Consider the following 27,756-nt stretch of genomic DNA (forward strand, 5'->3'; position numbering starts at 1 on the left):
CAAGCAAGGGAAGGAAAAGATGGTAATTGGTGCATAAAACTTTTTTTAAAGCTTAATATGCAAATCTTAAACTCATTTAAGAAGTAATAATCAAAAGAAGTAGAAAATCGGGCATATTTGTATTTTTTTACATTCAATTTTAAGGTTCATGCCAAAAATTATTGAGGGCATGTACAAATGACGTCTGAGGAATGAGGAAAGTGAAAGATAAGAAAAGCGCCCTCCATCATTTTGTTGTACCTCCCGGCAAAATTCCCGCCTTCCCGCCCAAAACTCCACATCCACTGTTTACATCCTTAAATTTCTCCAGCCGGTTTCGTCTGTTATTTTAGGGTTCGCCTTTTTGTTTTCTGCCACTCCGACAAATTGGACGCGTTTAGAAGGATGTCGGACGACGAAGGCCCGAAAGGTGAACGCCTATTTCTAAATTCGACTCGGAAATTATTGAAAAACTTTTTTTTTTCAGAGAGGCCGAGGAGGGTCTCTTCGGCGAAGCAGAAAAAGCTGGAACTCCTGGAGAAGATGAGGAGCACGATCAAAGGAGGGAAGAAGAACAAGTACGACATAGGCGAGCTGGAGAACGTCTACGACGAAGTGGATGAACAAGAGTACAGCAAGAGAGTCGTACGAAGGCAAGAGGATGATTGGATTGTCGACGATGGTGAATACTAACATTTAACCACAACCCTAATAAACACTTAGAAATTTTGTTCAAAAACATTGCAAAATTTTATTTCGGAACAATTTGTTATTATTCCATGTTCATGTGGAAGCTGCACTGAGTGCACCATGGGTTCACAAGCAGCAAGCCGCATTCCATATCTATGTTTATTTTAATTGAACAGTAAGAAAGAAAATAAGGAAAAGACAGTGGTTCAGAAAATTTTAGGACCGTGATAGGCACAAAAAAACCACTGTTATGCCCACTGCAACAGAACTGCATTCTAAACCTGTATGCAACGTGTATGTAAAACCGTTCCATGGCCGCGCTGCTTCAGTCGCTGTTGTACATTTCTTTTATCAAATTAGTACTTTAATTGAATGAAATGAATTAATTTAGTTTTCGGGTGTGGAGTGAATTTTGTTAAATAAAGTAGGCTATTTAGAGAATAGACTGATGTTTTTTTTCTCAATTGTTGGTAACTGGTTTTAGTGTAAATTTGTGCTACAGTTTATTTTATAATTGTTATATCAATTAGATGTTGGATTGCTAAAATCATCTGAAAGACAGCCGGAGAGACTAGGCCAACAGAATGACTGGATCCAACATGGGGCGCAATTTAAATTGTTATACCCAATAAATTTTGTATTGGTATAATTTGGAATGATAGACAAAACCTATCTAAACCAATTTTCCTATTGATACATACTGATTAGTCTATCAACTCCGATGATCCTGGCACGTTTATTTTTTCTATTTTTATCTCTCAAAACCGACCATTGGAAATGGTCATCTGAGAGACAAAATCAACCAAACGAGAATTATCAGTGATCAAGGTACATTTCTATTGGCTTGAAATTACGAGTTTTATATACATTTTTTTGGTAAATGTTGACCATCAAAATCCTAGGAAAATCACTATTCTTGGCTCTTAGGATTATGTTTTTAACTTTTTTTAAAAATTTAATTTATTTATTAAAACTGGTCTTATTAGAACAACCATTAATTTTACAATAATATTATAGAATAAATAAATGTTTACATTTTTATAAGCCCATTAGTACAATAAGATTTACATTTCACTATTCACTATTTATTTTTAACTACACAAGTTCATATGGCTTTGTTCTTTTTAATCTTCTGACCATGTTTCGATTATGTAAGAGTTTGGTTGCTTCCACATTCTCGTGCTGGCTGAGGCGAGCCTGGTGTTTGGCAGCAAATCTTTGTATTTCCGTTGTGACTTCAGGGATCTTAAGATCCCTTTGTAAGTCCTTATTCCTTATGCACCAAGGTGCATTGACCATGTTACGTAAGATTTTATTTTGGACTGTTTGTACGATTTCATATTGCTGTCTTTGGTACAACCCCATAGTTGAATACCATATGTCCACATAGGCTTTAGGACTTGTTTATATAATATTTTATTTTGAAAAGCAAGGTTGGAGCCACGTCCTATCGACCAGAATAGTTGTCTATACCTTAAACCTATTTCTGTCCTTTTTTCTTCGTGTACTTTCCATCTCAGCTTGGCATCTAAGGTCATTCCCAGATATTTAGCTGTATTGCTGTATGGTATAGTAGTTCCATTGATTGTGAGCAACGGAACATGGTCCACTTTTTTGTTTGTAAAGATTAGATGAACTGATTTATGTTGATTTTCCATTTTTTTGTCCATTCATTTATCTTATTGCATGCATTTTGGAGAATTTTGGTTGAATGGGTGATAATCAGTCCTAGTGATTTCACCGCTGTGTCATCTGCAAACATAGCAATTTTAACTCCATCTATTTTCGGAAAATCACTGGTGTGTAACAAGTAAAGCAGTGGTCCTAATATGCTACCTTGTGGCACTCCTGCATTTATTGTTTTTAATTTTGAATATTGATCTTCTTATTTGACTCTAAACAGTCTGTCAGTTAAGTAGGAACTGATAATATCAACATACTGCTTACCTTTTAGTTTATTGATGATGTTTTTAACTTATGTTTCTTTTTCATTTATTAAATTAATTTTATTTCATTTTAATTGTTTTTAACTTATGTTTCTTTTTCATTTAATAAATTAATTTAGTAAAAATTAAATTCCCAGAGTGCAAAGATAGCTAAGCAAAGCTATTATTTCTTTTGCCAGAAAAACAATATTAAATAGATATTATGCTTTATTTTAATTTATTTTTATTATAAATATTTTTACTTACTGAATAAAAACTTTTTTGTTTCAATCATTTCCAGTTGCTTATTTGTGATATTGGTTCATTATCCTTACGTATAAGCATAGTACAATATCAGAAAGTATCGTGGATATTCCTGACATACAGTGCTGCATTTAAAAAAAAAAAAACGCTTAACATATATGGATTAATATTAAAACTACAAATTAAAATAAGAAATAGGTCTTAAAGTAGATCTGAATATACTTTTTAAAAAAGTCTAACATCTTTCTTATGAACAAACTCATATGGATAATAAACGTCGAACTTAAAATTCTGTTGCACGATTATTCCTGGAGATATAAAATCCGCTTGTTAATTTTGTTAGGTGGGTGTGGCTACGTCGAGGATGGAAGAGAAATATTTGATGACGATCTCGACGAAGAGTCGATATCAAAGTCAAAATCCACCGGGTCCAGAAAAAAAAGGCATAGAGATTTGGAAGACTCCAATTCTAAAGGAAATATACAAAACATGCTGATCAACATGCCAGCCAAACGAAAGAAAGAGGTGCAAAAACTCAAATTAAGATTAATTAAGATTGTGGATTTAAAGGAAGCTTTATTTTAGAGCAATGTTAACTTGGAAGAGGATGACATTCTAGGAGATATAATCGGAGAAATAGGCACTGAAAATACATCTCCGAATGTAAGCAGTAAATCAGTATCGAAAGCCAAGACTAAAGAACTTTCTGCTAAGTATGTATTTGTCGTGCATCTTCCGTGTTATATTTCTTCAGTTGATTCATTTATTTATTTAAGGGAATATATTAACTCATTTACAACTATCAAACCAAAACCTGTTGCAAAGCAGTTAGTATTACCTAAACAGGTGGTGAAAAAGGAACCTCAAAGCCCCGTTGATATTAAAAACACAGTTATCGATGTAGAACAGGTAATATTTCTAGATAATACTATATTTTCTTAAGGTCAAATTTTATAATGCTTGTGCAGGTCGGTGCTGACAAAGTTGAAGAGAAAGAGAGTACTGTTGTTAAAATAAAAGAGGAACCCATTGACACATACGAAGTCGAAGAAGCATTCTCAGAAAATTTCAGCGAGGAATTTGACCATGTATGACATTTAATTCACACTCACAACTTACTGTTAACATATAAATTAAATTTTTAAGGTAATGGAAGTAGAAGAAAAAACATTGGAAACTGCTAGTTGCAAAGCTGTCATTAAAACTGAGCCAGTTGAAGAAGTGGCCAATAATGCTAAAACTTACGAGTACTGTTTTTAACCGTTATTTATTTATTTTATATAATTTTTTTAATATTCTTTTAGAAATTATTTTGATGCAAATGAATGGAATAAAGTGAGTGATGAAAATGTTGAGGTTCAGCAGAATATTATAGTTGATAAATCAAAGCTTCCTCTTATAAAATTAGAAGATGGCACAGAGGTAAAGTTCAAATCGTGTGAATCAGTACACAAAATAAAAAATTTGATTTTTTTGTAGGCTATGCGCTTCTTTTATTGGGATGCCCATGAGGAAATCTTGACTCAGCCAGGAACTGTATTCTTATTTGGAAAAGTTTTCATCGAGTCGGCCAAGTCTTACGTCAGCTGCTGCATATCTGTAAAAAACATCGAACGCCAAATCTACCTTTTGCCGAGGGAAAAGGTTGTAAAATAGAAATCATCGTAAGCGTAGATAATTAAAAACGTTTTTTATTTTAGAGGTTTGACTTGGCAAAGGATCAGTCGACAGATGATTACATCACAATGGCTGATGTGTACGAAGAGTTCAATTCGAAAATAGCCTCAAAGTTCAAAATAAAACTTTTCAAGTCAAGGAAGATAATGAAGAAGTACGCTTTCGGACGGGCAGATATTCCATTAGAGTCAGAATATTTGGAAGTCAGATACCCGGTACGTTTTGCACTTTTTCGGATCTGATTCGGTTCTTAATGAATCGAGTTTTTTGCTGTTTCCAGGCAAATGTCCCTCCACTTCCTAGCGATCTGAAAGGAGAGACATTTTCATGCATCTTTGGAACTAGGACTTCATTTCTTGAATTACTTCTCCTAGAGAGAGGTATAAAAGGGCCTGGTTGGATCGATATAACGAACCCTGAGCCGATTGCAGTTCCAATAAGTTGGTGTAAAGTCGAAGTAAATTAACATTTTACTTTGTATTTACTATTTTTCTTGCTTTTTATACTGTATTTTTCTTTTAGGCGACCTGCAATAATTCTAATAATTTGTCATTAGTCAAGAATAATAGTTTAGACATCCCTCCAATCACAATTGCAGTCCTAAAACCTCAAATGGTCTATAATGCTAAAAACAAGCAGAGTGAAATTGTGGCCGTGGGGTGTCTTGTAAATAATTCTTATCTCGTGGAAAAACCTGCCCCTCAGCGTCTTTTTAATCAGCATTTCTGTGGTAAATTAAATTCGTACCAGTTTACAATATTTTGTTAAAATTTTTATTGATTTTCCAGTTTTGAGCCGCCCTAGCGACTTTTCTTGGCCGTTTGATCTCAAAGAGGCGTTGTCCGGTTTTAAAAAGACGGCAGTTGAAAAAATGGAGTCCGAGAGGTCACTCCTGAACTTCTTGCTGACAAAGCTTTTTAAGATTGACGCGGATATGATAATTGGACATGATTTGTCGGGCTATAGCATCGATATCATCATGAACCGATTGGCGCATCATAAAATACCAAACTGGTCGCGTTTCGGCAGACTGAAACGCTCGACAATCCCACATTCAAAGGTTCTTTCAACAAAAATAAAATAAAAAAGGCAATTTATAACATTTGCTTTATTTTTACAGTTTAAAGGACATTTAGAGAAGATCGCACTTACTGGAAGACTTATGTGTGACATTAAAATATCAGCCAAAGAACTCATCAGATCAAGAAGTTACGATTTGGATACTCTCTGTCAAAACGTACAGCAAATTTAATATTCAAATTTTAAATCCAGTTTACAATAACAGAATTTTTTTAGGTATTAAATTTTCCTGAAGGGAAAAGGTTAAATTTAACTGATGATGAATTCAAATATGCATACTGGTATGTGTGTCAATGGTCTCTTGATTATTTTTTTTTTAAATTAATTTTACAAATTTATTTATTATGTGTTTGTAGTTCGGGTAAAACGATTGTTGATGCTGTTTGGAGTTTGATGAGCGATGCCACTTATATATTAAGAATCTTTATTGAACTGAATGTCCTTCCTCTTGCTCTTCAGATTACCAACATTGCTGGTAATTTTTTGAAAAACCTCTTTTAAAAACTAGTTTTTTTTTTTTTTTTTTTTTTTAAATTCTGGCCTGAAACAAAACACTTTAGCCAAAGGTTTTTTTGCTTTTTCCCCCTGCTTTTGTTCACTTATTCCGTAAGGGTATTAAAAATATCTCATTTTGGCCTAATGTTGAGGTATGCAAGAGGCCCTAAGGTGCTTTAGGTGTTAAAACACCTTTTAAAATTAATTATTTATTTTATTTAATTAATTTTTTTACAAATGCAGGGAATGTGATGTCCAGGACGTTAATGGGCGGAAGATCGGAGAGGAATGAATTCCTTCTTTTGCACGCGTTTCACGGAAAAGGATACATCCTTCCTGACAAAGATTTTAAGAAAAAAGAGGTTTGAATTATTTAATCATTCTCCTGATTACTCGATTTAATATACCAACTTTACAGACTGATGACGATTTAATCAAAATCGAGCTCGGCATAGAAAACACAGCCTCAAAATCGTCGCGGAAAAAACCAAATTATGCAGGCGGTCTTGTGCTCGATCCAAAAATCGGTTTTTATGACGAGTTGATATTATTAATGGATTTCAATTCGTTGTATCCCAGTATTATACAAGAGTATAATATTTGTTTTACCACGATACCTATTTACCAAGTTATTATGGTAAAGTTTATACTTACTGTGTGTAATGCTTAAATTTAAACTTTTTCTTCTTCTTCAGGAAGAAAGCTTTGTAGATGAATTTAACAAATATTTTCCAACGGATGCACCCGAAATGGGGATTCTTCCGACTGAAATCAGAAAACTGGTCGAAAGCAGAAAAGAGGTGAAAAAACTATTGAAAAACCCTTCTATTTCGCCTGAATTAAAAATGCAGGTAATGACAATCTTTTATTTTGATATTTTCATGTATTTTTTCCAACATTAAAATCTTCATGGAGTTTTATGTTTATATTTAAGTACGACATTAGACAAATGGCGTTGAAGTTGACTGCAAACAGTATGTACGGCTGTTTAGGATTTACGCATTCTAGATTTTACGCTAAACCACTTGCAGCATTGGTGACCGGTAAGCTTCAACTGATTTTTATTTATTGTAGTACATACATAACATTTATAATATTAACTTGATTATAAATTAGCTAAAGGACGGGAAATTTTAATGAATACTAAAAAGATGGTAGAAAATTACGGCTATGAAGTAATTTACGGTGATACAGACTCAATCATGATAAACACAAAAACCAAAGAATTTGATCAAGTATATCAAATAGGAAAAAGAGTAAGTAAACTAGTTTTAAAAAAATATATTTATAATTCAAACTTAATTTAAATGTAAAACATTCTTGAATTTTAGATCAAAACAGAGGTGAACAAGTGTTACAGGCAAGTCGAACTAGACATAGATGGTGTTTTTAAATTCATGCTGCTCCTCAAGAAGAAGAAGTACGCTGCTGTCACGCTGACCAAACTTCCGAACGGTGAGCTTGTCGAAAAGAGGGAAATGAAAGGGTTGGACATTGTAAGGAGAGATTGGTGCCAGCTGTCAGCCGAAGCGGGAAAGTAAGTCCTTTGTCGAATTCGTAATATTTTAAATTTAAAACCGTTTTTCATCCGTCAATCGGTCGAATAAAACCATGCTCGGTCTAATCAACGGGATCGTTCCTTGTCTATTATACGATGTTAAATCCTTAAAAAAACTTTCGTTAAGGCTGTAGTAGAATTCGGACGGGGAAATATCACGAGGCTTGATGGGTGAAGACAGTATGTAAGTGGTTGAAAGTAGAATAACTATTAACCGCATCATGATGACTGTAATAAATGCACAGAAAAATATTTAATTAATAATAAATATTTAAATTTAAATTAAATCATTTTATCATTTGAGTGAATAATGAAACACAAAAATCTTATTTGTAATGTTAGATTCATCGTTTATAATAACTATTTTTATATTAGTAAATATAAAAATCATGTTCATAATTAATATGTAAAAAAATCGTACCAAGTTGGATTGTAAATGAAAGCAGAATGAATTAAATAGTTAGATTGTTCTTTGAATGAAAGAACTTTTTTCAGAAGATGCTATATATAGCATTTATCTGTTAGGTCCTTACTAATACAGGACTTCCTCAAATTATCCTTTATCTTTTAGTAAAAAAAAAAAAAAAAAGGATAATTTATTTTATCTATGGCAGAAGTTAAAATAGCAATCTAAATGTATTTGTTATCAGCTGAAACATTTTCCTCTTCCTCTAAAGATTTAAGATTTATCATGTTTATAATGTTACACAATTTGTTTAGATTTGTGCTTAAGCAGATATTATCGGCACAGTCAGGTGATGACAGGATAGAAAGCATACATGGCTATCTTGAGAATATAAGATGCGATCTTGAAAATAACAAGGTCCCTCTTACGCTCCTGACGGTGACGAAGCAGTTAACGAAAGCCCCGGAGAACTACGCAGACAGCAAGGCTTTGCCGCATGTTCAAGTCGCATTGAGGATGAACTCGGCTTCTGCTAAAAGGTTTAAGCAAGGAGACACCATTTCCTATATCATTTGCAATGTAAATTGTCTTTATATTTTTATTTATTTATTTATTTTTTTTAATTGACATTTTTAATTTGTCAGGATGGAACGAACAACGGTGCAACTCAAAGAGCTTATCATGTTGAAGAATTGAAAGCCAATCCAGACTTGACAATTGACATCAATTATTATCTATCTCAACAAATCCACCCAGTGATCGCAAGGCTTTGCGATCCGATTGAAGGCACCGATGCCGCAAGTATAGCAAGCTGCTTAGGTCAGTAACAATATTTACGTAGTGATGAGATCTCATTCACATTAGCACACCCCCAGGCCCGATGGTGTTACCTTGTTTTTTTTACTTTTTTTTTAGCCTTTGGAGCCTTAGCTGGACACATGGTACCTATTGAGCTAAGGTCGTATCCAAGTGAATAGACGTCCCATATCCTTCTTTTCCCGTCCATCAATAAACTGCTTTTTTACTCCACCTTCTTTTCACATTCTGACCTCTCTCAAACTTTTGTGAAATTGTAACACATTCCTCTATCTGGAAAAGCATTCTACCACTATCTACGTCTCATTGGGAATGTCCTTTTTTCTACCTTTCTACTCTTACCAACCCCCTACCAACTACCCTATTGTCTTTCTGAATTTTTCACCTCTTGTCTAAGCGTTTTAGTTTTACATCGTTTTCATACACAGCAATTTTCAGAATAATTTTTTTATTTTTAAGCCCAAATCTGCACAGGCATGTACACATTTACAGAGTTGAGCACATCACTTATCACAATCCACAAGCGATTCCGGCTTTTATAATTTACAATAAATTTCCAGCAGGCCTTGACACTATTCTACCATCCAAAAATCAGTCCTGTAAAGGTTGATGCTTCAATATTTTAAAGACAAATTTTAAATATTCCAGGCCTCGATCCAAGCAAATACAACCGTAATTTACAAGATAATGGTGAATTAGATGAAAATGAAGGTCTGTTCGGGAAAAAAGACGTTGAGCGATTTAAAGACTGTGAAAGGTTTGTTTTTAAACCATGTTTTCCAAAGATCAACTAATCCATTCAAATCGTTTTCAGATTTGTCTTTAAATGCCTTAGTGAAAATTGCAAAACTGATAACATTATAGAACACCCTATTAGGAAAATGGTAGTTAACTTTTTTTATTTATTTTTTTATTAATTATTAGTAAAATTGCTTATATCTTTGTAATTTTATTTAGGATAATGGTGTTGAAATACTTTTCCTTGAACACTGTGTTAATTCCAAATGTAACGTCAGGCCAATGGACAATATAGCCGCTATACAGAACACTTTGCAGTTAAAAGTTCGATCGTATTTAAACCGTTGTGCCAAGGTTAAAAATAATTGAATTATAATTTAACAAAAAGTGTTTTATATTTATCTGACATTTTTCAGAATATGATAGCCTGTGAGGATCCTGTCTGCAATTTTAAGACGAACGTTGTCAACCCGGTTTTCGAAGGTGCATACCCTCTTTGTTTAAATTGCAAACAAAGCACGATGCATCCTGAGGTAGAAATTTGACATTTTATACGTTGTCTAATTATATTTTTTAATTGATGTGTTGAATTTCAGCTCACGAGCATGCAGATATACAATCAGCTCTCGTTCTTTGCGCACGTTTTCGACATAACGAAAGCCTCGCACAGATCGACTAAGTACGAGCCAGAAACGGTACAGGCGTACAAAACCATTCACACCCAAATGATAAACATCCTGAATAAGAACAAATACTCCGTAGTCGATCTCGGGCTTCTTTTTTGTGATATTTTTCCACCCAATAAGAAAAAAGCCCCAGCTAGTTAGAACTGAGTTTCTTTACTTCAAGATTGTATATACTCTTATATTTATTATTATTAAACAATGTATATTTTTTCAATTTTAATGTTTTTTTATGATTAATTTCTTATTGTTATTTAATCTGATTTTATCCTTGAAATTGTTTTATTTGAACCAACTAAAATGATCAGAATCATTAGAAATTATTCAGAAATGTCAATCACACACAAAACATGTTTATGTAGACACAAAAATATTAGTTTCATAGTTTAAAAATATATGTTTTATATTTTTTAAATTTCTTTGTTTTTATTTGACCCACTCCAACAAGCTACACATTTGGTAAAAAAAATTTTTTTTCCACTATCCCAGGGCGAAGGAACCGCCAACCAAGTGGCAGAGAGGATATCCGGCTCCCTATTCTTTTTTTCAATTTCTTTTTCTTTGGAGATCGAAGATGCAGATGAAAACCATTTTGAAAAATAAGACCTACAAGGAAAAATTCTCTTCTCCGAGGGCTCCAGGGCCAATAATTAATAACTAAATCAACCTTTTTATTTTCTCTTGGCTACTTTTTCTATTGTATTGGTATGCTGTAATGACTTTATAATGATAAATATTGACAAATTTATTATAAAACAACCGTGACAACTTTTGAGGGACCCACAACGCAGCTAAGGGCTGTACCCACCAGCTAAGAACTTACCTTTTTTTCATGATGAAAGTTTTTAATTGTGTTTCAATTCATTTATATATATATAAAAAAAGGAAGTTAATTCAGTTAAAATTTATTTGATAAGAATTCGTTTTATTTGTTATAATTTTATTTATTACTGATTGTCGATGTAAATTTTGTTCTTTCCCCCTCAGTGAGAAAGAATTTTTCTTTCAATATTTTTGAATGTGTTTGGTTCTCCTTTGTGAAAATTACCCCAGGAAACAGTACCGCAGACCATCACAACACAATTATAACTGAAAAAGTAAATAATAAATAATTGTGTGAAAAATTTATGATACATATCTCTTAGTATAGATTTTTTAAATTAATTTTTTTTTTATCTTTGCCTTTTAAAACGAGTTCTGATAAAGTCAAACCATAAAAACTGATTCATCTCATGACATTATTGACTATTTTAAACAGTTTCCTTGATGATTTCATCAATTTATACTTTCTTATCTATTGCATTATATCTTTGAGAGTTAACTCATTGATTCTTCTATTCTTTATTAATTTCCTCAAATTTCAATTTATGATTAATACTATTTTATTGTGTATTATCAATCTTTCGATGTTTTATTAGTTTACACTACTCATTTTTGGACGTGTACCAGAAATAGTTTCATGAAATATCTTGCTTTATTTGATCTCATTTTACTAAATCGACTCGGAAGTTAAAACAAAGGAGCGAAGTTAATTATTTATTGTGGGCTAAATAACAGTAAAAAGTGGGCCAATTATTGGGTACAGTTGACAAGGCTGTGGATGACAGGAACCAGTATCCAAAAGATCTTCTCCCCACCATGCACACCACTTTTCTCAGAATTAAAATGGGACCAACTTTCTATTCAGTGACTCATTCTTGTCAAAGCCAACAGAAGAAATCGGTTCCTCGGAGACCCCACACCATTTCATGCCATCTTCCAGGATGGGATTGCGGGAAGTGACCGTGGCGCTGATTATTCTCGTACAGCAACTAAGGGCTCGAGGTGCGACAGGCATGATTTATTTTATTTTATTATTTTTTTTTTTATGGATTACGAATATTTTTCTTTATAGATGTGAACATAACGGAGCCGGATTTCCCAGATATCAGCCCTCTCATCCAGTCACTTCTCATCGATGCCAGAGATGATAAAGTCATGAAAGCGTCTGTCGGCATTAACGCAAGCACAAAATTTGTCGTTAACAGGCCGGCTGTCGATAAAATCAGTACAGGCCCTTCGACAAATGAAAAACAAGAAGTTAGTAATTAAATATTTTGAAAATAAACCAATTCTTTTGGTATTTAAAAAAAATTACACTAAATAATAATTGTTAGAAGGCCAAAGATCACTAATGTCTTATAAAGTATATTTTTTAAATATTTAAAAGATAAAATAAGATAGTTTAAAATAAAACCTTAAAACAGTTGGTTTGAAAGAAAAACTTACTAAAACCAAAATTTATTTTATGTACATTAAAAATACAGATTATTACTGATTTATTAGCAATGTACAAATTATAAACATTACTTAACAAAATGGTGGTAAACTAAGACAAATTCGGGTATGCAATATGTTAAAAGAAATTATATACATATACATAAAATATATTTAAGTACATAAATAATATTTTCTCCAGAAAAAATTTGAACTTTTGAAATAATCTAAGAAATATCTTGCATAAAACAAAAATCGTTTTATTATTAAAAGTTTAACGATATTACACCCAAGTTTATAAAAATATATCACCACAGAAAGTGAAACTTCAAAACGCATTGAGAAATAATTGTGTACTATTTTCTTTACAATTTTAACTAATTGAACTATTGCAACTGTGTACACTCAGATTACACAAACTAAATTACGTTTGTGAGAACTTGTGAACTGTGGAATTCGTTTCTCTTTGAAATTTAATTAAATGTTTTATATGTATTAAATTATGCCTTTATAAAATTCAGTTTCTCTTGGACTCTAGATTCCTGATAGTTATAAATACACAAGGCACAATTTGTCATTTACAAAGTTTTTCTTCTCAGTTAAATTATGATTAATATTTTTATTTTTTTTTTTAATTTTGCTTCATTTTAGATTACAGAGACTGACATGTACTTGTTGAATGCAATAGAGAAGTTAGCTTACAGGCTTGACGCTATGGAAAAGAGACTTAGGAGAACTGAAGAGCTCCTCTTGCAAGTCATGGAAGGGTCAAATATAAAAAGACAAGGTAAATTTTATTATAAATCAATTAAATTTGAACTTCAGGTGATAACGTTGAATAAAAAAACCAAACAAAAATGTTGTCTTTAGAAATTATTATTATTTACACAATTCTGGTGAAAATGAATCACAATTTATACATGTTACATACAAATGGTTTATATTATAAATTTAAGTAGATATTAAATTTGATGTTGAATGATAACTATTTTTAATTTTAATAATAAATAACAAAATAAATAATCGGTGTAAAACAATCGAAAAATCTTCATATTTTTAAATGATAACGGAGTGTAAATTATTCAGATGCATGTCCAGCGAATTTCACCCGAGTGGCAAGAAACTGTTATCACTTTAGCGAGAGGCTTTATAACTGGAAATCGGCAGCTTCTATGTGTAAAAGTCTCGGATCGAACCTGATCGAGATTGAATCACGAGATGAGTTCATGGAAGTAGTGACTTATCTACAGTCGAACAACCGGCTTAGAGGTAATTTTTAATTCTGAATTCACGAGGTTCGATTTTTTTTTTTTTTTTTAATTGATTCTAGGGTATGATTTCTGGACGGGAGGTTTGAACCCTGGGCTGCTGTGGATTTGGGCGAACAGCGCAAGGCCGATTCTGCCAAAAAAGCCGAGCAACCGGCCGGACGAGAACGTCTACGGAAGCGGGAGGTGTCTCAAGTTGGCTATAAACCAGGCGAAGCTGTATCAGTACCACGGGATGGACTGTGCTATCAGGCTCAAGTACATATGCGAACATGAAGAAAATTCGACTATTCGCGCTTTGAAGAAATTACAAAAATCATTAGTTATAAAAGAAGAAGAGTGAAAGCGTTTTTCCTGTTTTGATCCGTGTAAATCAAAATTAAAATCTGCTCATTTCCCCCCCCCCCAAAATTTTAACATTTTCATTTATTTATATTAATTTATTTTCCCTGAAATATGCAAATTCTATTGGAAAATTTAGTTTATTTTTATATTTATTTATTCTGTCCTAATTAATTAACTAAAAAAGGTATCCAATATACCTTTTAATATCACAAACAAATTCTTAAAAAACACCACCTTTCAACATTTGAATGAGATGCTAAAAATATATATATGTATGTGAGCATTTGGCAAATATAGAGAAATTTAAAAACTTTCACTTGTAGCCAATGAAAGTTGTTTAAAAGTGAAAGGTAATAATTAAAAATTGCAAAGGAAGTATTCCTTTTGTTTTGGCAGTCTTGTCTTCTTCTCTATGACTTGTTTTTTCTTTCTGGTTTGTTTTTCCTTATTGGCGTGTTTACAACTCACTGTGGACATCAGGAGTTGGCTTTGGAACTGAAACAAAGAAACAGAAAAAGTCATGACCTATACTCAAACAAGTTTTAAATTATGCAAAATGAAAATAAGTGTTAAAACAAAATTTTTAAAATAGGGAAAATAACAAGAAAAAAATATAACTAATGTCTGGTGATTAGTGACTGTTTGTCGATGATTATTCAGATATCGTGCGGTCTGGTGAGATGTAGGTTTCAGAAAAACATTTTCTTTATTGTGTCAACGTTTCAATCTTCATTGAGATCATCTTCAGGGCCTGGGATTTACAAACATTGTTTAAATTTAACAAAAACATGTAGGATGTGGAAAAAGGGAATTTATACAATGCAAATAAATATTTTTTATTTTCAATCAAAGTAGAATAGAAGTAATAGAGCAAAAATACTTTGATTGAAAATAAAAAAAATATTTATTTGCATTGTATAAATTCACTTTTTTCCACATCCTACATGTTTTTGTTAAATTTAAACAATGTTTGTAAATCCCAGCCCTGAAGATGATCTCAATAAATATTGAAACGTTGGCACAATAAAGAAAATGTTTTTCTGAAACCTACATCTCACCAGACCACATCTCACGATTTCTGAATAAATATAATTAATTGGGAACAAATAGGTTAACTTACATAAAACTTTTCTATCTGACAAGACAAAAATACAATTGTTGATATTTTTTTTTAAATATAATATTTATTTATATGTAAGTTTTGCGTAAACATAGATAAAAATACCTGGTTCAATATTTTCTTCCTCATGATCTTCTGTTTCACCAATTTTAAGTAAAACTTCTTTAATTTCGTTATCATAATCTTTCCACTCAGAGACTATTCTCATGGCGGCTGTAAGTTTTGCTTCCTTAGTCAATGGGTTATTGCACTGAAATATAAATTATTTGTAAGACATTTTTATTTTTTTAAATAAAATAATAATATTTGAATAACAAACCAAGTCTATTGTTTTTGCGACTTTCTTTGATTCGTCGTCACACCACGTCTCGCACCATAGCCACTCTTGCGGTAAAGACTTGATAGCGACTTGATGGATCATGTTATTCGGTAAATCCTGAAAATATAATTGAGCGGAAATTTTAATATAACTTGAATAAAACTTGAACAACTTACCTGATCGAGGTTTGAAAGACTGTTTGGGTCTTGGCTGAGTGCTTGGTACTGCCCCCTGAGCCTATCGCCAGCAGCTACACGCCTGAAACGTTTCAAGTCCACGACGTACAATGCACTAATGTGGTATTTCCTCCCTTGCAGATGATTTCGCCAGTAGCCGCTCTTCCAAAATCTTCAGACATAAATAATTGTAAAAATTTAAAAGTTCAATGATTAATTATATTTTCACTACCTAAAACCATCCATTTCAGTTCGGCTCTCACAAAACGGAGTGTAAGCGTATGGAGCACCACCGAGGTCTAAATCCACCAATTCTTTCATATCAGCTCTAACAACCTAAAAGTTTTTTTTTTTGTCAGAAAAGTAAAAAAAAAAACTATTCAATAAAATCATACTTGATCTGCATCGACAAATATTATCTTCTTAACATCAAGTGGAAATAGGACATCTAAGAATAAAATTTTGTAACCCCAGATGATCCTTTGCTTTTCAGTTTGCTGGTGGAGCCAGCGGGGCCATTTATACTGAACCAGCTCATAATTGAATCCATAATGTTTTGCCATTCGTGGTAGAAAATCCTAGAATCGAGAGTGCTTTATGTTTTTGATTTTGTTGAAATTTGATTTCTTCCAGGTACCTTACCTTCAAAGTCGGTGATAAATAATTTTTCAAAAACCAAAATTTAACGGGAGTTTTTGTATGTTTGAGAACGCTGAGCATCATAATTTTTAAAAATCTCTCATATAAATGTCCCGATGCGACGGAGAATATGTTAATAACTTCTTCCTTGTTTTCCCCGTTATCACCAGAACCGCCGAAAGTGCTTAAAAAAAAAATAAGTCAGTTAAAGAGTTTGAACAGTCAATTTTGAAAATTGTTACCTTGCTATTGACCCCCACAAACCCTGTTGTTCTTCTTCATCACCAAGAAGATCAACGTTAGTTTTATCTGGCTTCTTATTGACCTTCAGCTTTATTGTATGAGATCTAAACGAGCTCAGAAGAATTTTTATTTCGGAAGAATTTACTGGATAATCGACACCGGCGTGGCTAAACATAAATATAGATTATTTTAAAAAAGATTTCTTTCTAAATGAACAAAAAACTGAATATTTTTATTACCCATAGCCTATTATGTCATACAGTGCTGCAGATCTTCCATGCCTTAATCTTAGAGTCCATTCTCCTGGGTTAGCCTTAAATAAAAAAATAAAGTTACTTAATCACATCGAATCTTTTGATTTAAAATAGTAAAAAGTGGTGCAAATAACTAAATTTCAAAATAATGAACAATCTTGAAACTTACTTTCAGTTGGAAATAGCCTAAATTAGCCATGACAATGGTGTCAAATTCGGTTGGAGAGCGTTCAGTTCCAAGCGTTATTTGGAGCCCCCTTGGCGGCGTTCCGAGCAAAGAGTCAAAACAATGACCTTCCAGAATGAGGTATTCCAGTTCGAAATTGCTAAACATAATTATATCTATGAGAAAAATCCTAAATAAATCGATAAATCAATATTGTATTACCTGTGAACATTAGAGTTGACCTGGTCGAGTTTTATGTTGTCTAAATCATGAGGGCTAGCGATACTTTCGACCATCCAATTGTCAGGGACAAGCATGTTCTGCGTTAACAGAGGTGCCCCCGGCATGTTTGAAAACTTGGCCATGGGGCCTGATGCCAGTTGTCCTAAAGGCGTGAACTGAATCGCCGGCTCAAGGACATAACGGTAATAACTGTATATAATAAAATAAATAATTATTAAAAACAAATAAAATTTGGTCTTAACTATTCACAAACCTTTTGAGTGGCATATCGCTATTTTTTTCAACGCAGTTGAAAAATATTTTTATATCACAGTTGATAACTTGTTGCAATACTGAAAGTATGGTGCCTACTTTGTGTGCCCCACTGGAAACGGGATCGACTATAGCAACAAGACTGAATGCAGAACCTTCCGATGCCGGGGGTAACTTGACCACGCTTTTAAGAAAAATTTATAAATAATCAATATTTATAATGGTTATTGAAAAATAAATACCTGTGTTCTTCACCAAATGAGTTCACCTCAAATCTACTTTTAGATTCAGGCCTTGAGGCAAGCAATGAAACTGCTTTCATTAACATATCACTCGTGACAGACTCTAAATCTGTAATTTAAAAAAAAAAATTTAAAAAATGATATAAATAAATTCTGAGATTTCTTTTTGTAGTCAGCAGGGTGATGATCATGTAATTTGACCAGATCAGTAACGAACAAATTACATACAAAAAAATTCCTGGTAATAACTTAGTGAGGACAATGTATCACAAATGTGATGCCCTGCTAGTGATTTTATTATCTATTGGGTTTGTTTATAAGTTTTTTCATTCTTTTCCAATTTTGACTTGCATTATTATAAAGGCAATCCCTTTTACCTGCTAGGCCCATTAGCTCTACAGTGGGAAAAGCCCATTTGAAAGTGATTATTAAGAATGAGGTAGTTGATTCAAAAAGTCAGCCTAGAATAAACTGCCATGTATACGACATGGAAACAAATAATATTCATTTGAGGCATTGCTTTCTATACTAGTTCCATATCGGGCATAGAGCAGCATTTGTCAAAATTTAGGTGCAATTTATGGTGATATCGTAGTAACTGATTGTGTGAGTCAACAGTTGGTTCCGTCATTTTTGTAATGGAGAGAGACGAATCAAAATCCGGCCTCACGGAACAATTAACGGGCTTAAAATTATTATTATTTATTACTGGAGGACAAATTAACTGTAGCAGAGCTTTTAATGGGATTCCAGGTACATCGCACAATAGAAAGAAGAATCCGATCGTTTTCCTCTTCCTCTAAAGATGATTTATCATGTCTGTAATGATACATAATTTCCTTAATTTTTGCTTAAGCAGATATTATCAGCTCGGTCAAATGATGACAGGATAGAAAGCATGGCTATCTTGAGGATATAAGAGGTGGCCTTGAAAATAACAAGGTCCTTCTTACGCTCCTGACGGTGACGAAGCAGTTAACTAAAGCCCCGGAGAACTACGCATACAGCAAGGCTTTGCCGCATGTTCAAGTTGCATTAAGGATGAACTCAGCTTCCGCTAAAAGGTTTAAGCAAGGAGACACCATTTCCTATATCATTTGCAATGTAAATTGTCTTCACATTTTTTTTTTTCTTTAATTAATATTTTTAATTTGTCAGGATGAAACGAACAACAGTGCAACTCAAAGAGCTTATCATGTTGAAGAACTGAAAGCAATCCAGACTTGACAATTGACATCAATTATTATCTATCTCAACAAATCCACCCAGTGATTGCGTTGTGAAACTTAAGAACGCCTGATTCATCCCTCAGAAATCAAAGATCCTTATTGCGTTTCACACTTAAATAGGGATAAATAAGAAGGATGAGAAGTGGGTCCTTTACAAGCATGTTAAACACCAAAGGTTGTTTGCAAAAAGAATGAAACACCGCTGATGACAAGAGAAGACTGCACCATAAGATCCTACTGTCTCTTTAGGATATTTAAGGAATAATTTATTAGGAACTGTTACCACTCAACCAAACCTTATAGCAGAGGTATAATGCGACCAGAGCATCTTAGATCAGCGTAGAATGAAAAAGTCCAGCCTTGATGAATAGACCTGACATTGTGTTTTACCATGACAAAGCCAGACCTGGCACAGACGAACTCACAATTAAATCAACAGAGTCAGGCTGGCAACAACACTCTACCATCTCTCCGGACCTTGCCCTTCTACTCCTTAAACCGTCGGTTAAAAGGTAGGGAATTTTCAAACAAAAACGCTCTGAAAATCAGACTAACAGATTTCATCTTTGTATAAGTAATCAGATTTTTACAAAAAGTGGATATTTCTGCTACCAGAGCGTTGATAGTGTAATAGAAAATTAAGGACATTACATTTTAGATTAACAATAAAATAAATATATATTTTGAAATGATTTTTTTTTTCTCTGGGAACACACACACAATATTATTCTGCACTGTCCTACATCAGGTTTGATATAAAGGTGGCCATTCACGATCACTCCAAATGGAACCACGCCAAGCCGTACAGCTCCATTTGGAGTGCCTGAAATTTGAGGAGGCATTCACGACCGCTCTACAGCCAGTCGCTCCGAACGTCAACCAGTGAACCTTCTCAAAATGGATGACGATCTCTTGTGCTACTCTTCTGTTTATTTACATATTAAAAGCAAAAAATTGAAGAGGAAATGGTGTAAGAAGTGGCTCTGAACAGAAGCCGTAATACCCACATCAATTTGATGAAAGATCTTTCCTTTGAACCCACTGATTGGAGGAACTATTTAAGGATGAATGAAATGTCTTATTTATTCATTATATTTAGTGTTCTATTGACCAAATTACTTCTTTCTATTATTTAATCTTTTTTGTAAGGTTTTGGTTGAAATGAAAAAGCTAGTGCCAAGAGGGGGGTCTGAATCCATGGCCTTCGGCTAAATACGCCGCTGCTCTACCACTTGAGCTATTGTGACTTCGATCCTCTCTGACACCAAAAAATGGCAAAAAGAGAGAAAATTCAAAAGGTTGTACGTTGAGATGGGGAGTTGGTGCCCGAGTGGATCGAACTATCGAAGTCAGGATAACTCAAGTGGTTAGCGCAGCGGCGTATTTAGCCGAATGTCGTGGATTCGAATCCTCTCGTGACACTATTTTTTCATTTCAACCAAAACCTTACAAAAAAAAAATTAACGTCTTATTTATATTTACTCCAGCTTGTTACCCCCTTGATTAGAAAACAAAAGACAGTCATGAGAGAAATCATCACTACATGAAAGGTTGGCAACCACATTACGATTTCTCGCTACAGGGATGAACTACAAAGAACTTAAGTTCTCTACTACGATTTCTGATCATTGTTAGGGGTTATCAATACCGCATCTCTCATTGCATTTGTATCCTTTGTTTTGAAAACGTCGACCAACTGGTTGAGGATCGAATTTCTTTTATTTCTATCGTGGTAATATAATCATTGTCCACCACTTTCATAAACATGGTAAACTTTCATACAATTCAGTCACCTCAACAATAAAATCTCGATTGGATGTCATTACCAATAAATAATAAACGTTTTTTGAATTTTTGAGAATGTACGATGGAGATGTTTGCTCACTGACAGAAAGACGGAGACTGCGCCAAAAAAATGAGGGTTTTCCCATTCATGACCAGGCCAGCGCGCCAAAATCCCCACCTTCCACGCCATGTTTTCCCATTCACGAACGCGCCATGCCGTCGTGGCGCCGTAGATATTTGGAGTGGCGCGATGAAGTTTGGACCGGTTGAATATTCGGCACAGCCGGGCATGCCAGTTCAGTTTTGCAATTGACGTGATTTTTGGAACGGCGTCGCTCCGTTTGGACTGCTTGGAGCGATCGTGAATGGCCACCTTTAAAGCAATGCATTTATTTTAGAATTCACCAGGTTGTTTTTTGTTTTGTTGGATGACAAAGCTCTTGAATTGAAATTATATATCAAATTTTCATAAATAAGAAAGCAAACAAAATTAACATTGATAAAAAAAAAAGTTTTGTTTCATTTATTGTAATTCAAGGCTGAAAGGGCAAAATGAGGTGGAAAAATCCGCTCAACTGAGTCTTTAGACAAATCATTCATGTTAAGACCAACTTCTCACAGCAGACGTGTTAACCAATTGGATAAAACAAAGAAACTAACAAAACCATACAATTCACAGCAAAATCCATTTTTTTTCTGGAATATCGAGAAAATATTTTACCTTCTGAGTTTTTCAATATAGCTTGGTAAATCTTGTCTATGTAGGATGTGGAGCTGAATCTTTCCAAGAGGCCAAAGTCGTCCTGAGTGAATGATTCATGTGGCTCGAACGGTCCGAGTACACGCCCGTTGCTGACGACGCCGTGCTTACCTGGTTGGAAATCCAACACATCTTTGACAAACTGCGCGTGGAATTTTAACACCCACTCAACTTTAGGCTCGTCGACTTCCTGAAATACATAGTGTTCAGCATGTTTTCACTGGTTAAAATATTTCAAATTTTGGGGGTTACCTTAACACCATAATCTGAGAAAGTTTTACTTCCTGATTCAATTAAACTATGATCGTTGAGAATTTGCCTCAATGTCGAGCCAACTTTTTCCGAGCCTTGCATCAATACAGAAAGTGCTATTTTGTTTATGTTTTTATAACCTGGCTCCTTCTGGTTTATGATCAGACTTGTCCTGACTTTACTATTTCCCTCCTTAATATTAATATAAAAAAAAGTGAATTAACAAAATCTAAAAATTTAAAAAAAAAATGATAAAGGCATACAATCTGTTCGAGTGAATTTGCAAGGAGATTACGCCCTTGCTCTGTGGTGAGATCGACAATGAGCCAGTTGGACAAAAAGTGCACGCTGCGTTTACCCTGGCCTTTTTTACTTGACCCATAAAACAAATGTTTGTCGATCAGATCTAAAATCGACTGGTCGGTGAATTTTGTCAAGCTCAGATACTTGCTTTTTGTAGTTGTAAGGATCCTCTCGTTGAGTCTGAAGATCAAGATAGATATCAAGATAAATAATTTTGTTTTAAAAACAAATTTGACAAATCTACCTGGGCATTATATTGGGACGTTCCATAAGATAATCGACTACATTGTCTGTATCACTTAGTTCCCCTTTGTACACAGCTTTTTGAAGTATGGGTGTCTGATTCACTATTTCGCTCAACACGGCTTCCTCAAAATCCTCAGAAGTCAAGGATTTTTCAGGGAGAGGAACACCGTTAAGAAGTACCTGAATATATCAAAATCATTATTATTATCATTTCTATCGAACTGTCGTACTTACCTGGGGCATTTTTCTCAATCCAGATTTTTCAACAAACTCGGCGGACAATTTCAATCCTGTGTTGTAATCGGAATCGGGGCCAAAAATCTCATCTTTTTTATGACCTGGGAATTTGACAGACAACAGTTCATGAACATCTTCAGGTTTAATATCATCCGTTACCGCTGCATATATCTAGATTAAAACGTATTTTTAAATATTGCAAAATTAGCAGTTTTACGTTAAATTTTTACATCGGTTAAAAAGTTCAGTGCTTGAGAGTTATCTTTTATCTCTGCTATGTAGTTGTAAGCGTTCAGCATGGCAACTCCAGCGTCTTCTAGACCGTTTTTCTTATAATCAATCGCAAATACGAGTCCAAGCCTAAGGGGTGCGTTATGCACCAAAAACGACTGCATTAACTTGACAAGAGGGATTACGTCGTTTTTTGATGGATCTCCGATAATCACCTGAAAATTGCGTTGAATAAAATAAAATCGAACGTATAAAACGTGTGAAATGTACTAACCAAATTATACAGATTTTTTTTGACGGACCGTATCATCCCGGGAAATGTTGGACGAAGAAGGTCAAGTAAGGAAGAAGACCACCTGGAATATGCTTTATCCGATTCAATATCATTTATCCAAAGAACTGCAGAATCTCTGATATCAAGGCCAAAATCAACGCCTGTGCTGCTTAGATCAAGAGTCAGTAAAGATTTGAAAACTTTTTTTTCAAATATGCCTGAAAAATTTAAAAAGTAATAAAACAAGCATATTTTTAAATGTGCTTTAAATTAAATATTCTTAAGATGTAATATTAATTTTTTATGACTATACATTAAATATTTATATAAATTAAGAAGCCAGGATTGATTATGACTACCTATATCGTTAAGTCCTTCCATAACTCTAAGTTCTTCCCTTATGTACTCAAGGATTGAGAATATATCTTGTGTCTCAAGGTCAAAGAACATCCCGTTGATGAACAGGGCTGTATCTGAGGGCTGTAAATGTAGTGAAGACGTGAACCGATCCTGGTTCTTCCTCATTTCATTCTTGAAGTCTTGGTTCACCGTCGTTTTTACCAAAGACTTCGCCTGACGGACATAGGTTGTTAAAATTCAACATTAAACAATTTAAGGAAACACTGCCATTCATACTTGACTCGGGAAGTTCTGAGAGATGAACGACAGCGTGTTTAAGGCCTCTTCCTTCGGAGCAGACATTATACGCTGCGCCGCCTGGAGACTCAGCTCTTGAAACTGCCATACTTTGAGCGGAGCGAGCTCGCTCGAAGACTCTAACAACTCTTGCCGGAATTTATCTAAATTTTGTGTTTTATCAGGATACAAGAATCTGAAATATGTAAGTATAAAAAAATAACAATTTTTTCTTTAATAATTAACTATTTGAAACAGACTTTAGCTTGCTGAAGTGGAAACCTTCAACTTCTTCGTCCTCATCTTCTTCGGCATCTTCTAAAGTGCCACTTTCAACTTTCGTGTCATCTTGAGCTTTATACTCAGTCGATTTCAGCTGAAGTTCAACTCCATAACCAGATAATCGAAGTTTTCTTGGCTGCCTTTCCTAAAAGTCAAGATGAGTTTAGAAATCAGTTCTTGTTAGTTTTTGTTTAAAAAATAAAAAATCAAGTTTACCTTGACCCAATGCCTTGCTACATACTGTAATTCATTATCTGTTGCTTTTTGGCTTAACAATTTGTGAAACTTTGCAAACTCAGGAGTCCCTATTTCACCGTAGAGAATGGTCAGAGGACCTTTGTCACCTTTAAGGAATTTGTGATCTAAGCGAATTAAATTAGATGTAACATTACTGCTCTTAACACCCTATAAAAAAATTAAATAAATAAAACTGAATCATATATCATAGCATTTTTCACTTAGTAGAAAAACTTACCTCAGTTAATGCATTCTGAAACTCGTCATAATCACAGTAGAGTTCACCTCCCAATTCGACAGCAGCAGGGCACACCACGCCTTTCTCTTTTGCTATTTGGCAGAACATCTCCACCCTGGGCGAATACACATGCAAACTCAAGCTAAATTTCATCAAGGATATCTGTGGCTGGGAAAGAAGAGGGTCGAGAAGGCCCAACGCCCGTTCATAATAATCCTTGTCTGTTTCTGAGACATAAAATCAATATATTAAAATCAATGTATAAGCTGATTTTTGGTGTATAATAATTATTTGATGTATTAAATAAGATCATTGCAGAAGAGACTGACTTACATTGTACTCAAAATAAAATTATAAGAGATTTGGAAAATCCTGCAGCTTGATCATCATCAATCATCGCTGGTTTTGTCTGCCAGGGACATTTCACCATTATGCAACTCTCATTGAAAGGTTGATTAAGGGTGATCAGCCTATGGGATTATTTAAATGAAGATTTTATAAAAGGAACACTTTTCTAGCTTTAGTACATTGCTGGTTTTGTATACACGTGTTGAAGGATTTTTGGCATTTTGCATGTTCAGAATGATAAAAGGTGATCAAGCTAAAGATTCACCACATTGCAGACCACATCATCACATTTCACAAATGGTATATTCTTTTGTGTTATTTAGGCTATCACATTTCAGTAATTTGCCTTCATCAGTGAACGGGATAATCAAGGATGAACGATCTACAGATTCATCACATTGCAGCCCATATCATAAAATTTTACCAATGATATTTTTCACGTGTTGAAGGATTTTTGCCATTTTGCATGATCAGAATGATCAAAGGTTATCAAGCTAAAGATTCACCACATTGCAGACATCATCACATTTCAAAAATCATATTTTTTTAGTTTTATCTTCCTGAATCATAATGGTCTGCTTATTTCAGCAATTCGTCTTCTTTGGAGAACAGGACAATCAAGGATGAACAAACTACAAATTCATCACATACAGACCACATCATCATATTTCACCAATGGTATTTTCTTTTAGTTCGACCTTCCCAAATCATATTGGTCTGCTTATTTGTGTAAATTTAGCCTGTCAGGCACATTTCAGTAATTTGCCTTCATCAGTGAACAGGATAATCAAGGGCGAATGAACTACATATTCATCACATTTCAAAAATCATATTCTTTTAGTTTCACCTTCCCAAATCATAATGGTCTGCTTATTTCAGCAATACACCTTCTTTGGTGAACAGGATAATCAAGGATGAACGAACTACAAATTCATCACATGCAGACCACATCATCAGATTTCACCAATGGTATTTTCTTTTAGTTCGACCTTCCCAAATCATATTGGTCTGCTTATTTGTGTTATATAGACTTTTAGGCACATTTCAGCAATTTGCCTTCTTCAGTGAACAGGATAATCAAGGGTGAATGAATACAGATTCATCACATTGCAAACCACATCATCACATTTCAAAAATCATATTCTTTTAGTTTCACCTTCCCGAATCATATTGGTCTGCTTATTTGTGTTAATATAGACTTTTAGGCACATTTCAGCAATTTGCCTTCTTCAGTGAACAGGATAATCAAGGACAAACGAACTACAGATTCATCACTTGCAAACCACATCATCACATTTCAAAAATCATATTCTTTGTTTCACCTTCCCGAATCATATTGGTATGCTTATTTGTGTTAATATAGACTTTTAGGCACATTTCAGCAATTTGCCTTCTTCAGTGAACAGGATAATCAAGGACGAACGAACTACAGATTCATCACATGCGAACCACATCATCACATTTCACCAATGGTTTTTTTTTTTTTAGTTTCACCTTCCCAAATCATACTGGTCTGCTTATTTGTGTTAATTTAGCCTGTCAGGCACATTTCAGCAATTCGTCTTCTTTGGAGAACAGGATAATCAAAGATGAATGAACTACAAATTCATCACATCCAGACCACATCATCACATTTCACCAATGGTATTTTCTTTTAGTTTCACCTTCCGAGATCATAATGGTCTGCTTATTTGTGTTAATATAGCTTGTTAGACAGATTTCAGCAACATGCCTTCTTCAGTGAACAGGATAATCAAGGACAAACAAGCTACAGATTCATAAAATTGCACACAACTTCATCATATTTCACATAAGACATTTTCCAGCTTGATCATAACAAATTTTGGTTCGTATGTCAGACCAGGATGATCGGGACTCAACCAAACTACAAATTCAACCGTAGTACTGGAAATCACTATGAACATAGAAGACCAAGTAGTGAGAAAGCAGTAACAGCGGTTTATCACTTACTCTCGTCTACCAACGGCGGTTCAAGAGATGACAGCGAGTTGACAAACTTCCAATACAAGCTGGGGTTCTCATCGGCCAAGAATTCCGCCATCTCGAGTGCCAGCGGTGTGATTTCCCACTTAGCGTCAATGACTGTCGTAACCGACTTGGGTTTTTTCTTCGAGTAGGCATGATTAAGGTTTATTAAAAGTAATAAAAATAAACTTTTGAACTCCATCGCTTCTAAAATAAACAATTACAACGTGTTACCGACTGTAAATTTATAACATGTTACTTTTTTTAGCAATATAAATTTTTCTATGGCTTACCTAGATTTTTTAAGCTTTAATCGACTACTCTGTTTGCATAACTATGCCAAAAATGGTTCAAACGGAAACGTCTGTGTTGTGATTTCTTTTAATTTAATTAGGCATAATATCAAAAATCTACCGGTCCTAGGAATCTTTGAACGGGGTACAAGTGCTAAAACCCTATTGGTCACCAACAGGCGATTGCTAAAACCTCCACCTTCTGCTTTGGAGCCTGACGAAGATGTGGCATGCCCTAAGCAGCAATTTAGCAAAAAAAAAAAAAATACAAATCAAGTTCTTCATGAACAGTATACAGTAGAAATATTAATTTAAAAATGAAAAAATATTTATTGAGCGACTTTTTTTTTTCTAAAGTTCCCATTGAAAAATACATCTTTAACACACATTCACCTCATTGAAGAATGTGTGTTATGTGAATTCTAAGGGTTCAAAACACCCCCATTAACACTCTAACTCATTATAAAATTTTCAGCCAAAATTTCTAACAAGAATTATTAGTCCAAAGAACCTTGGTTCGAATAATATCCACAAAAATAAATATGCTGTAAAAAATGTATATGTGTTTCTCTAATCAGAATAACC

At 34.0% G+C, this 27,756-nt stretch overlaps 3 protein-coding genes across 3 annotated transcripts; 2 read left to right on the forward strand and 1 right to left on the reverse strand.

Annotated features, from left to right (window-relative positions):
• The first annotated feature begins 232 nt into the window (after positions 1-232).
• Positions 233-10,545, forward strand: LOC106669728 (DNA polymerase alpha catalytic subunit). The gene is made up of 29 exons (XM_014399407.2): positions 233-409; positions 467-661; positions 3,202-3,383; positions 3,444-3,571; positions 3,635-3,767; positions 3,827-3,946; positions 4,005-4,105; positions 4,163-4,280; positions 4,338-4,502; positions 4,559-4,750; positions 4,816-4,992; positions 5,058-5,265; positions 5,324-5,595; positions 5,656-5,772; positions 5,832-5,896; positions 5,972-6,090; positions 6,354-6,472; positions 6,529-6,747; positions 6,806-6,961; positions 7,045-7,153; positions 7,227-7,366; positions 7,442-7,647; positions 8,389-8,653; positions 8,719-8,893; positions 9,539-9,647; positions 9,705-9,774; positions 9,848-9,982; positions 10,045-10,161; positions 10,225-10,545. Exons 1-29 carry the CDS (start codon positions 385-387, stop codon positions 10,453-10,455), a joined length of 4,368 nt encoding a protein of 1,455 aa, XP_014254893.1. The 5' UTR covers positions 233-384; the 3' UTR covers positions 10,456-10,545.
• Positions 10,546-11,999: 1,454 nt separating this feature from the next.
• Positions 12,000-14,593, forward strand: LOC106669692 (oxidized low-density lipoprotein receptor 1-like). The gene is made up of 5 exons (XM_014399332.2): positions 12,000-12,135; positions 12,206-12,390; positions 13,219-13,354; positions 13,654-13,836; positions 13,898-14,593. Exons 1-5 carry the CDS (start codon positions 12,060-12,062, stop codon positions 14,176-14,178), a joined length of 861 nt encoding a protein of 286 aa, XP_014254818.1. The 5' UTR covers positions 12,000-12,059; the 3' UTR covers positions 14,179-14,593.
• Positions 13,869-27,350, reverse strand: LOC106669691 (UDP-glucose:glycoprotein glucosyltransferase). Its single transcript, XM_014399331.2, has 27 exons — positions 27,172-27,350; positions 26,864-27,085; positions 24,545-24,771; positions 24,286-24,474; positions 24,048-24,214; positions 23,788-23,983; positions 23,511-23,724; positions 23,152-23,369; positions 22,877-23,092; positions 22,644-22,817; positions 22,408-22,589; positions 22,124-22,343; positions 21,861-22,052; positions 21,570-21,798; positions 17,835-17,943; positions 17,594-17,776; positions 17,320-17,529; positions 17,101-17,257; positions 16,917-16,990; positions 16,677-16,844; positions 16,438-16,618; positions 16,191-16,373; positions 16,028-16,131; positions 15,796-15,967; positions 15,620-15,736; positions 15,406-15,550; positions 13,869-14,675 (listed from the first exon to the last, which is right to left on the reverse strand). Exons 2-27 carry the CDS (start codon positions 27,078-27,080, stop codon positions 14,638-14,640), a joined length of 4,482 nt encoding a protein of 1,493 aa, XP_014254817.1. The 5' UTR covers positions 27,081-27,085; positions 27,172-27,350; the 3' UTR covers positions 13,869-14,637.
• Between the last annotated feature and the right edge of the window lie 406 nt (positions 27,351-27,756).

Source organism: Cimex lectularius, unplaced genomic scaffold, assembly GCF_000648675.2.
Source record: "Cimex lectularius strain Harlan isolate CLEC.00 unplaced genomic scaffold, Clec_2.1 scaffold8, whole genome shotgun sequence".
Taxonomy (NCBI): Eukaryota; Metazoa; Arthropoda; class Insecta; order Hemiptera; family Cimicidae; genus Cimex; species Cimex lectularius.